At 42.9% G+C, this 12331-nt stretch overlaps 1 protein-coding gene across 1 annotated transcript in view; it reads left to right on the forward strand.

Annotated features, from left to right (window-relative positions):
* Window positions 1–8198, forward strand: part of slc30a6 (solute carrier family 30 member 6) — a gene marked incomplete in the record, with an annotated part of 262873 nt that extends 254675 nt beyond the window's left edge. Inside the window, 2 exon segments of the mRNA XM_038730405.1 lie at window positions 383–451; window positions 5963–8198. Coding sequence (XP_038586333.1) covers window positions 383–451; window positions 5963–6580 — 687 coding nt within the window.
* Between the last annotated feature and the right edge of the window lie 4133 nt (window positions 8199–12331).

Below are 12331 nucleotides of genomic sequence, written 5' to 3' on the forward strand. Positions count from 1 at the left end.
TTCTTTGGATTTGAAATACGAAGTCAGCTGGTCCGCTACAGATAGAAATAACTTTTAGTGTTAAAGTAATGATAGGAGATCTGTTTTAATGCCTTTCTGTGACAAATTTGGCTTGGTATTGTGTAAATCTATCATTATGTTTTGAGAAATTATATTCTTTTCCACTCCTGACAGTCACTTAGATTATAGTCAGAAAGGAGTATAGGAAATATAAATCTCACACATACGCAGCTACAGTGCTTTAACGGGGCTGGAAGACAAATTATTTAGGCTTTATTTTCATTATTATAGCCCAAAAATGTCTGTCAGCAGATAACCAGCATGTGAGATTCATGACATATTGATTCTTACGGGTTAATTGTTCCTCTTTGTTTCCGATCAGGTGTCGACTCTGGACGGGGTGCTGGAGGTTCGCAACGAGCACTTCTGGACTGTGGGCTTCGGATCTCTGGTACGTTTATCAGCCGCAGAGCGAAAGACAAAAACAGCTCTTTAAAATTAACTGAATCAAATGAATTGACCCTTCGCTAAGCCACGCCCCAATCCATTTTTCTGGATTTGTTTTAGGTTTTGGAAAGAGAATAAATTGTTCTTCTCCTTTCAACCTCTCTGGGTAGCTGCTGTAACTTTTACAAGTGCACCTGGAACAGCGTTTGACCAGATCTTGGAAAAATACAGCAGAAGAAAGCAAGAGAACGACTCTTTTAGCATTAGAGCCAATGGAGCGCATCCATGAAAGTGTCGGACCTCAGGTAGAATCCTATACTGCGCTGTGATTGGCCAGCTGCGTATTCGGGGCGTAGCGAAGGGTCAATTATTCATTTTAAATAGGATTTTATTCAGATGAAGCTGCCAGTGATGGAGACTGTTGTCTGTTGAACCAAACGTCCCATCAAGTATCGTGCACACGGCAGCTTCGTTATATCTTCGTTTTGTTTTTTTAGGGTAGCAAATTCCTAAACAAATTTTCAATTTAATCCATTTAAACAGCTGACACACAGTGCACCTGAGGCTCTTTGGCCCCTGGAGGTTTGGGGTCAGTTACACCTGATAGGTCTCCTATGCTGATTGACAACTCCCTCCAGCTCTCTCTGTCTTAACACCCCTGTTTCCATCATTATCCTCCCTCTGCCTCACCCCTTCCTTCCTCCTGTTGGTGTGTTTGTTTTGTTCGTCTCTGTATTTCTTTCTCCCCACCCCCCTTTGTGTCCTCCTCCGTCTCCTTCATCCCCTCTCTGTCATTCGTCGGCTCGGAGTGACGATCTGCAGGGATTTGTTCACCCAGACGAAAAGAAGGAACAAGTCATTCATGCGGAGATGTTCCCTCTCTTTCTCTCTCTCTCCTGCTTTTGGAGCGAACACTGTTGTTGTTGTGGCTGTTGTCTGTGATGAGTCGTCGTCGTCGTTGTCTGTGTTGCACATTGTTGTAGCGACAGCAAACAAGGCCAGCTGGCTTTCAGAACTACTGAGGTCCGTGGAAACAAACACGTATACTCCGACGGACAGCACACACACACCAACATCCGTCTGAAGTCAATACAAATAATTAATCGTAGCTAATTTAACTGAACTGATGTTGACCCTGAGTTAATTCCTGATGTAAATAGAAGTCTGGCCAAACAGTTGTCAACACAAGGACCGCTTACTGTGTGGCTGAAAGCTTCGGGAACACAGAGAATGTCGACCTTGTGGATTGTTTTGCCCTTATTTGAGAGTGGTGGCAGAGATACAGACAGGAAAGAGCGAGGGGTGCGATATGAAACAAAGCTGTCGCGGGAGTATCACTTACCTACAAGACCAATAAACCCTAAGGGTTTTTCATAAGGGATGCAAATGTTAGTGTCTTCCATAAGGAATTCACAATAATGTGAATTAAAGTAAATGATTAAATTATTTTAATCACATTTAAAACAGATAAAAGAGCGCTCTGGACATGGAGGTCACGTGCGATTGTTTCATCTCCTTGGTCGAAGGAATGTCGAAATATCAGAAGTTTAGTAGTCAATGCCAATAACTCGAATATACCGAATTCGAGAAAAACAAAATACAATATCCCATTTACTTTAATATCTACTCCTTTAATAGATTATCAGGTATAACTGTAAAAACCTCAACTCAGAGTGCAAGCCGAGTTTAGCGTTTAGTTCTTCCATACGCGACTCTTTTTCTTTTCAAATAGTGGGGGCGGAGCTCTCACTGCATCTGCATCTGCTACTACGGTACCTAGAAGAACGAGTGCCCACGTGTTTTCAAAATTTCAAAAGTATCGCTTCTTCTGACATCCCTACATGGTCGTATCTTCAACTCCTTCATTGAGAAGCCGCAGCTTGTAAAGACATGAAGAAGAGAACACGTGTGCTTTGTCATGCAGGTACATGTTGAAAAAATCTAATTGTGATTTTTCTGCTAGATATTACGATTAGATTTTTTTAAGTTAAGCTAAAGTTCAGTATTCACTGCCGGTCCGTTTCTGACGGAAGCTGCGTCAAGCAGCACAGAGCAGATGAACCGCGCAGGAATTCAGACACAGAACAGCAAAGAGAATCTGGTCGATTTTGAAAATAAAACATCCCGTGCAGACCCCCGATCATGTATCGCCAATAAACACAGTTACACAGTCAAGAAAACAAACACTTTATCTACGTAGCCAACTTAACCAAGCACAAAAACCAAGGACAACTGAACAAGTCAGCAAAATCAGGCAGGAACGCTCTTATTCTGAAATGCTCCATGTGGATTTGTATCCTGCAGAGAGCTGTTACCCGTAGTTGAAGCACACAAAATGACAAATTAATAACATGTCAACAACGTGTAGGCTAAACGCATTTGTCAGTTCGGTTGGCGCCATTATCCCACGTTTTCCTCCAGTTTCCTTTGTTGTTGTAAAATGTACACGCCCTGTGCTCGCTCTTGATTGGTGAGGAGGACCATAACAGTAGAAGCATGGCGCTTGTGATTGGCGAGCAGGTCTGTTACACAACGATGACAACGAAATGTAGTTGCACAACTGTTGATGGGGGTCAAATGCGCTGTATAATTAACCTAAATTTATTCGCCGTCTTCACTATTTGCTATTTGCTGCAGACAACTGTACGCACGTCGCGGTTCCTTGCGGGGCTTTTTTCAAGTAGCCGGCTATTTACACAGGGTTAGGGTTACAATATTGGATTTATTTACCTACTTTAAAAACACTTATTGAAAGTTTTATGTACAACAAACACTGAGCATCAGTCAATACAGAGCAGACAGAAATAATCAAAGGGAGAGAAGTAATGCACTAACATTAGGACAGGTGTCATAAAGTGCAGAAAGGTGACAGGGAGACCTTCTTTTAGCATCTTAGCGTTGTTCTGTAGCATTGATGTCAAAAGTAGTAAAACTGAAACAATAACGCTTCACTCAAACTGCTGCTTCTAATGCGGCCGAAATACAAAAGAATTGAAAGGATTGAACATCCAGCCTTTTCCACAGCACATGAATTAGATAACATTAAACATGCAGACACCAAATAAAGTGGCCTTCAAATGTTGACGTCAAAGTAAAGATGATGGTGGTTTATGTAAGAATATGAGGTCGGATCCACATTTAACACATGAATATTTAACAGGATGTTCAAATCATGATTCTTTTTGGTGTTTCTCGTGCAGTCGCTGATGTCATGGCCTTAATGTTTCTGTGTGTGTGTGTGTGTGACATTCATTGGACAGGTTTCTATCTGTGCATGAAACCGTGAATGGGTAGAATGACGTTGCAAATGTGTCACGTTATGCAAATGAATCAGTCTGTGTCTTTTTTTAATCCCTTCCATGCTCTGTTAGTGTGTGTAGGTAGCCTCCAGGTGGAGCGGCGTCCTCTGTTTACCTCCGCCTCGATGCTGCTTTTGTTGTTGTTTTTATTTGTTATCGATGCTGCCGCTCCCGTTGTTGTTGTTGTTGTCACAGATTTTGCTGCTGTTACACAACTGTTGGTTGTTTGCCCACTGCTAACAGAGCAGCTGTCCAAACTGATTTGACCCTCTGACTGCACTTCCGCCCTACGGGGAAGTGTGTGTGTTTGTGTGTTCTGTCCTTTTGAGGTCTGAATATTCCCATGAGGACGGTAAAATTAGCAAACAAGGACAAAAATGAAGAGCTCAGTTTAGTGTTTTAAGGTCAGGTTTAGAAGTTAGAGCCTGCACGTGCTGGGATGAAGGTCATTGAGTCATTTTGATGTTTATTTAACCAGCTGTTTTCTTTTTAAAAATTGCTAAAGGATGTAGGCAAGCATCACTGAACAACAATAAATGCAGTCTGAGTTGTTTAGAAAACACAGTTATTTTGTGTTCTGAGTGCTGCCAGTACGCAGGTGACCTACACTCTGTCCCTGAATGCATCCTGTGTTGCAGGCTGTGTATACGCTGTTTTACAGCTACACTAACGCCTTGTTAAAACATAGTCAGGCTCTTCTGTATTTACAGGAAGAGTTGCCGACCCCTCAGGTGCCGAATTAAAACACAAACCTTTAAACAGACCTTTTTTGTGATTGTTGTGGCCTAAAATGCCTGATTTTGCAGCGGCTTTTCTAAAAGAAAAGTTGCAGTGTTTTGTGGGGTTTTTTTGCATCGAAATTGTGGAATATGGGAAAACTGCAAAGGAGGATGTGATGATTTAACTTCAGAATTATAGCTGAAGCATTAAACAGTCCGTCTAGGACTTGCCGGGCCTAACTAATGTCATATCACGATTATAGTGAATATTATCAGTATTATCGGTACGGTACTGTAAAAATGTGCTGAAAAATGTTAAAATGTACTGAAACACACACTGAAACCATTTCAACAAGTTTTATATTGAAAACTACAAATAAAATTTTAGATTTTAAATTATATAGGTAATTCAATGACCCCGTGCACAATTACATGAAAACACATAAGTCTTTAGAAGACAGTGACAGTAACTGCAATGAGCCCAACAGCTGACATAAATACTGAGGAGTCTGCAGCGTTTCTCCTGTTCTGACACTTTCAGAACAACATGTACCGTTTTAACAAGAGCAGCAACACCGAGAGCTTCAGTTTACACGCTGTTAGCAAGTCAGACACCAAAGTTAACTCACCCTGCGTTGAGTTTCCCTCAGCGCTCTCATAAAAACTAAAATACGACCTGACTTCAGAGTGACAGCGCTGCCACGGTGCATACTGCGCATGCACGCCTACTTCTGGGAGACTGTCGCTAACTTTGGTTGATGCTGGACACTATTTGCCGTGAGTTTGTAACCAAACCTGGTTTATAATGGTAATTAAAATGTGTACTTTAATAGTTTTACCATGGTTTATCGTTAAACCGGTAATCGTTTCTATCTCTAACCCTGACCCTGCATATTTAAACCAGCTGACCTTGATTCTTTCTTGCAGCTGACCGGGATGCAGCGGCCTGTGAGTCAGTGATTTGTCTCATCCGACGTCCTCCGTGCGTTTCTGCCATTCACTCCGTATGTTTCGTGGTGGCAAAGTGTAGACGATTTCCTTTACTGTTCGACCACGATACCGCACGTTTAGCAGAACAGTTAACTCCCGCTGCGGTAAAGAAGGCACATGTGAGACGTTGGTATCACACACGTCTGCTGCCTCTTCCAAACAAGGAAGTGAGTACGCTGACGTTATGATTAGCAGGAAACAACATTTATTCCATCTTAAATGTTCAAACACAGAAGAGACTCAGAAATGTGGCTACATGTCCTGGAATCTCAGAGGCCAAATGAAATTGTCCTCTTAAAACATTTTATGTCTTGTCTGACATTTTTTGTTTGTTTCTGTAAAGCACTTTGTAATTATTGCTTTGAAAAGATCTAAATGTAAAACCTTATTTGACTGACTTGTCTTGTGCCCCCTCTCCCTGATGTTCCTACCCCTCTGCCCCTCCTCGTCTCCTTCCCTTCCTGCTCCCTACCCCTTCGCTCTCCCCTCTGCACCTTTGTGTGTCAGGCTGGCTCTGCCCACGTTCGTATCCGACGTGATGCCAACGAGCAGCTGGTCCTGGCTCACGTCACCAACCGGCTGCTGCCGCTCGTCTCCACGCTGACCGTCCAGATCTTTAAAGATGACTGGACCAGACCGCTCCTCACCGGGACCCTCTCCTCCTCCTCCTCTGGTCCCCCTCTGGGTCCTGCTGAAGGCTACGCCGCCCTCTCCTCCTCCTCCTATCTGCCTCCTCTGCTGTCCTCAGAAGGAGAGCTGGATCCTCTGACCTCCACCCCCTCCAAACCCAGCAGCCCTCCTCCAGAGTTCTCCTTCGACACACCGGGGAGAAACGTGCAGCCCGTGGTCCTCCCTGCACCGGGACACCACGGCCACAGGCCCTACGGCGGCCCGGGACTGTCCTACGGAGCGTCTCCCTACGCAGGGATGTTGAGTCAGGGTCTGGTGCGGCCCGGTGGCGGGCTGGGACCTGGAGTGCAGGGTCTGGGGTATGGACTAGGTGTGAGCGGGGTCCCTTCCTCTCAGAGCTACAGAACTGCCTTTGGAGGAGCGGCAGCGCCGCTCCGGTTTGGAACCGGCAACCCCCTGGCTTCACAGTCGCAGTACAGACAATACCGACCCTGATTGTGCCGAGCTAGAACTTCTGTACCTTTCAAATACTTGGATTCATGCCGAAGGTCGAGTTTCTCGGTTCAGATATTTAAAACTCTGATGAGATTTATTTCCTGTTCAGGCCGGACGGCCGACGCTACAACATTTAGTCCCAGTTTATGGTGTCTGATCTTGTAGCGTGAGCCTCCCCTGATGTTATAAGAGAGATGTTGTGGTATTTATTTTGTTGACAGGGGGACCAAAGGTGGACCGGTTTAATCAGGATTCTGGGGTAACGACCTCAGGATGGGACAGACAGGAAGAAAGCAGCGTGTCCATACTTATTTTGTTACAGGAAAGACTGTGAGGAAAAACATTTTAGGGCAACATCGTCAAACATTATTCCCGGTGAGAGGAAATTCAGGCTTTTAACGGATACTAGAATCCAAAGAGAGTCACAGTAAAACCTCGATCACGAGCATTACAAGCAGCCAGTAGCGAGGAGGTCAGAGGTGACGACGCTGATGATATTCTAGTGTCCTACGAATGATGACATAAGACAAAGAAAGATTAAAAAAACAGATGATGAGAAAAGAATTGCTCGAACTCAACAGCGTATTGGACCAAATGGAGGGAGGAGATTTAGAAAACACACATATATATATTGTGATTTAAAAACTCCAGTTTAATCTTTTTTTTTATACCCGTTGAAAAGGCATCTGCTCAAAAAGTGTTGTCTTAAAGTGTCCCGAGACCTGGATTAAGTTTAAAACAAAAAAAACAACATGAGTTTGTTTTAATTTGTAAGCAAAATTATCTGTTGAGCCACTTTAAGTTTCACGCCAGCATCATTTTCTAAACCTTTTTTTCCCCTACTTGACTGAAATAAAAACATTGCTGCTGAGGACACACATGCAGCATGAAAGTAAAACATAACACAGTAAAACACTGAGTATCTCTCTTAGAAAACTCAGAGCACGTTTGGAGCCATAATAATTTGATTAGTACCGACAGACTACAAATATTAGCAAGTAAAGCAACATGTTGGTTGCAGCTCTGCAGACTTCATTTGCATCTTAATTTTCTGTTCTACAGCCTGTCTTCTTTTTGTTTTGTGTTATTCCCCCATACACATTTTTATCTCTTCAAGTAAAATTTAGAACAACTGTGAAGACAAAATTGGAGCAAAATGAATGTGTTTGTATCAGGACGTGATGAAAACATGGCGCCTGTGAGGGGAACGTCCTGAAAAGGAACATTAAACGATTTTCCTGAAGAGGCCTGTTTCATGTACTCTACGGTGGAGAGACTCTTTGACTGGGATGTTGATGGGTGTATATTTATAATCTGTCACAAAATAATTCCTCATTTGTTTGTTCCTTACAGGTCACAGATTTGCGGTGCCTTTCTCAGACGTAGGGAATAAAAAAGCCCGTAAAACACGTAAAAACGTTGAATCGTTACATCAGAGCTGAGAAATCGAACACATGCAGAGTGAATATATATATAACGGTAAAACCAAACAGAGAAATGTTCTTACTTTGCAGAATAAAGAACAGTATTGTTGTTAACACTCTGCCTTATTCCATGTATGTTTACTTCAAACGAACGTCTGGGAGTCTGTTATTAAAAACAGGTCATGAAAGTTGAAGTCCAGCTTTTTTTCTCATCATTTCTTCAAATTATCCTTCAATGTGTTGCATGAACTGAAGTTTAAAATATAAACTTTTTTGGAAAAGTCCAAAAAACAGGGGCGGAGCTAGACTCTCAGCACAGTGGGGCGGGGCTTCATCACGGGCCCCACCTGCTACCAAGTTTACATGACCTCGGACTCACTCCGAAAGTCCACTGACTCTGTCTTTTTCGCTGCTGCCACAGCTGATCGCAGCCATCGCTCTACTAAATGTTTGTTCTCACACCAGAAGCGTCAAGCGGCACAGAGCAGATGAACCACGCAGGAAGTCAGACATAGAAACAGCCGAGAATTCGGTCAATTTTCAAAATAAAATAGCCGGTACAGACTTCCAATCGTATATCAACAATATACAGAGTTAAATCACTGCCGAAACGCCTCTGAGAGGCTTCAAGTGGAAGTTGACACCGTAAATAAACCGCTGCTCACACGCAGTCTACTCCGTCCCTCAGAATTCCCATGATGCATGAGGGGGAAGGGAGTTTTGTTAAAATGTGTTTATAAGTTTGCCATTTGTTTGAAATACAAATGTTACTTTATGATTTATGTTTAGAATCTAGTGTTTTTTGTTGTCATCCTTGTGGTGGTTTACCATTGAAACCAGGAGTGAAGAGACTGTTTCATTTGATAAGAGCTGCTGAAGATGTCGTTCGTCGGGCCCCTGGGTCGGCCGCCCCCATGCACCCACGCTTTCTCCGCTTATGCCGAAAACAAAAATACGTACTTCCAGTTTTTTGTGCTTTTCGGTTTCAAAGGCGAGAAAAACTCGTCCGCCTCTGCTACGTTAAACATTTTTGCATCTGGCCGCATCGGGTCAGTGGGTTTGAAACTTACTGGCCCCAAGTCAATTTATACTGCCTATACCTGGTCTCTGTTCCTCTAAATGGGACCATAATTTACTAAATGAACATCACGCTGTGTTGAAGAAGACTTGAAACTAGCGACTGAGACCATAAACTCATCAGGAAAGTGTTTACTGAAACATTTGACCATAATTTCTGATGGAGCCGGACTTCTTTTTGCAACCAGCAGACTCGCTGGTTTATTAAAACAACAAACAATGAAATAATAATAATAATTAGAAATGTTATACAACAGTTATTTAATATATTTACAGGTCTAGTCTGAGTTTCCACTGGTTGTCCTCTGGCATGAGGAGATATATTTTTGATTTGGCATTCTGGCATTTCTCCCAGTAAATAGGAGTTTCTGTGTCTCATGTAAATTTGAATTCGGGGTATATTTGGGGAATGTTTGCGTAGTGTTTTTCTCTCAATGTTTATATTTAGGGCTTGAGGTTAGAAAGTGCAGCTCTGTCTCTACCTGTCTAACTCTGTCTCCTGTTTGCTGCTGATCAGGTTGGATACGGGGAGTTTTTACAGCTGCTTCTCTGAAAACGCTGAAAGTCACTCTACTTGTGTACTTACTACAGAGGAGCCCCTCCCTGCAGATCCTTTTAACCTCATTGTTGCAGAAGAAGCGACACGAGTAAAATTTACTCTTTAAGAAAGTATTCGTTCACTGTGGTATTGGATTCGATCCTTTGGACGACTCTTTTGGCAAACGGCACAATCTCAGCAATGTTCCTGTTTCAGCCGCACGCTGCCCTGCTTGCATAATAATGTATGACACACTTTAGCAACTTTGCGGCGTCCGGTCATTATTTTGTCCCCTGCAATCATGTTATTTTTTTGGCCCGCAGTTCGCCGCCCTCGCATCCTCATCAGCCCAGAAATATTCAAATGAATGAGCGGGGCTGCGGGCCGCCGTGTGAGGCTGAGGTGAGGAGACAGCTTAGAGTCTGGCAGAGTCGCAACGTGTTAGGAGGCCAACAGACTCCTGACCCCGTTACTGAAGGACCCCTGGTCAACAAGAACCGCTAATAGGCCCAAGTTCCCTTTTTTCCAGACCAGCACTCATTGATCACAGGGTTTGTTTAAAATCAAATGAGGGGAACATTTTCCCACTGAGGGAAGCTCGCAGCTTTCCGAGGAGTTTAGTCCGTTAACGAGGCGGATGTTCGTGGGCGTTGTTCCAATTGCGATGAATGTACAGTAGATGCAGACTGTGGAGGTGCCAAACATTACCCGAAGCTCACTGAAAACCACTTGAACTTCTGCTCCGTCTCCAGAAGAAATGAAAGCTGCCCTGTGGAACGGTTCTGTTTGACAGTCAGTTTCTCACCAGAACTCGATTTCAGCCTCACAAATATGTGCGGGTCTGTTTTTCCTTGTTTGGGCCTTGTAGTTCACATGAAGGGAAATGTTAATGCTACATCAGACAACAGTGTGCTTCCAGCCTTTCCTGTTTCAACACGACATGCCACTTTGCACAAAGCATGTCTGTAAAGAAAAGGTTTTCCAGTTTGCTGTTGAAGAACTTGAGTTCAACACCATCCGGCACCTTTGGGATGAACTGGAACACTGACTGTGAACCAGACCTGACCGCCAACATCAGCGTTGGACCTCACTAAAGCCTCATTTCCACTGCATGGTACTTTTCTCGATTTCGTTTTCCACCGCTGAGAGTACCTCCTTCACTGATCATCGTAGCAACGCCCCGTGAAACTGCTGTGAACTCATCTTCAGCAGTGGAGGGATGATTCTTGGTCTGTCACAGCAAGGAGACAAACTAAAGGGACATTAAAAAAGTTTGACTCGCTACAGCAAACTTTAGAAATGTTGAACTTGTTGTTCTTCAGGAATGGTTATGATTATTGATTAAGTTTGTCCTTAACATTAACAAATCAGAGACTAACCACCACGTAGAGCATTTTATTTCTTGCAGTTGTTTTAACGCAGTTCTGTTTTCAGTCTAAATGGGAGCAACAGCCTGGTTCCTACATGTGGTGGAAAGCCTGAAACCAGATAGGTGGAGGCTGTTGTAGCAGCACTAGGGTTGGGTATCACTTAAAATTTTATGATACCAATACCAAACCAGTACCAATAGAGTACTTCATTCGATACCTTGCATAAAATGCCACCTGTTGAAGCCGTAGTAGTTGATTGGTAGCCTATTATTATGTTTATTGTTGTTACGGACAAGCAAGGTTATCATTTTATTTTGTTTTGTTTCAAATAACTGTGGGAAATTGTATCTGATAGCTCTTCATCCTAATTAGGTCATCCTCACGGGTTCCTTTTAGGAAGACATCAAACTTTTAGCCATGTGTTGTGTTTCTAACTCTTGTTTAACAAGTGTTATACAGTTTCAGTTCGGGTAACGCAGGCCCTGACGGTGTTGGAGCCCTAAGCGAGATTTGAGCATTAAAGACTTCATTCCTTCTTTCTGGTGAAAATTTCTGCACCAATTTAAGGTGGAAATGTCTTTATCCATATAAAGGAAAACACATATTCAGGCGGTAGGTGACAATTCAAATATTAATAATTAATAGAATATAATGCAGTCAGGCTTTCAGGCTTTCTGTAGATATTCTTTAGATCAACTTTTCTAATTTAAAAAATCCCTGATGAGTCAGCACACATGCTCGGCCTTCCCTCCTCTTTTGTTTGGGGAGGTCACCTCTTAAAATACGTGACACTTTTTCACCTCAATGATAAATTAATTCATTTTATTTAACTTATATCTCCTGTAGCTCCTGTGTTTCAGCAGGTTTTCTCCTCATGTTCAAAACTTTCTGTCTCTCTCCCATATCTGTGTTCTGACATGTCCAGAAAAAGTTATCGCAGTATTACGCGACTATAACTCATCATTTAATGAGAATTCATAACATTTTTTAAGTCCACCTGCCCTTTCCTCTGTGCATGACGCTACTGATCCGCTGGGAGGAACGTTATCCCCTTCAGACGTTTGACCGACGCAGTTTGGGAAATTTTTGCCCTGGGGTGACGGGGCTTTCCCCGTGCCACTCTGAGTACAAACATGCATTTTTGCTCCACTGGTGGTAAAGTTTTCTCTCAGTTGTTCACACGAGCTTTACAGCCTCATGGAGCCTCATGTCGAAAACTACTATTTGAATGAATCCTTTAATTGTTGAGCTAACAAGTAACTCGTATTTCCCTCAACACACACACACACACACACACCACACACACATAATCATTCATCCTAAAACCTGTTTTAAGTGCCTC

The sequence above is a fragment of the Micropterus salmoides genome, unplaced genomic scaffold, assembly GCF_014851395.1.
Source record: "Micropterus salmoides isolate LMB-PRFRI ecotype aquatic unplaced genomic scaffold, ASM1485139v1 Ms_hic_scaffold_2, whole genome shotgun sequence".
Lineage (NCBI taxonomy): Eukaryota > Metazoa > Chordata > Actinopteri > Centrarchiformes > Centrarchidae > Micropterus > Micropterus salmoides.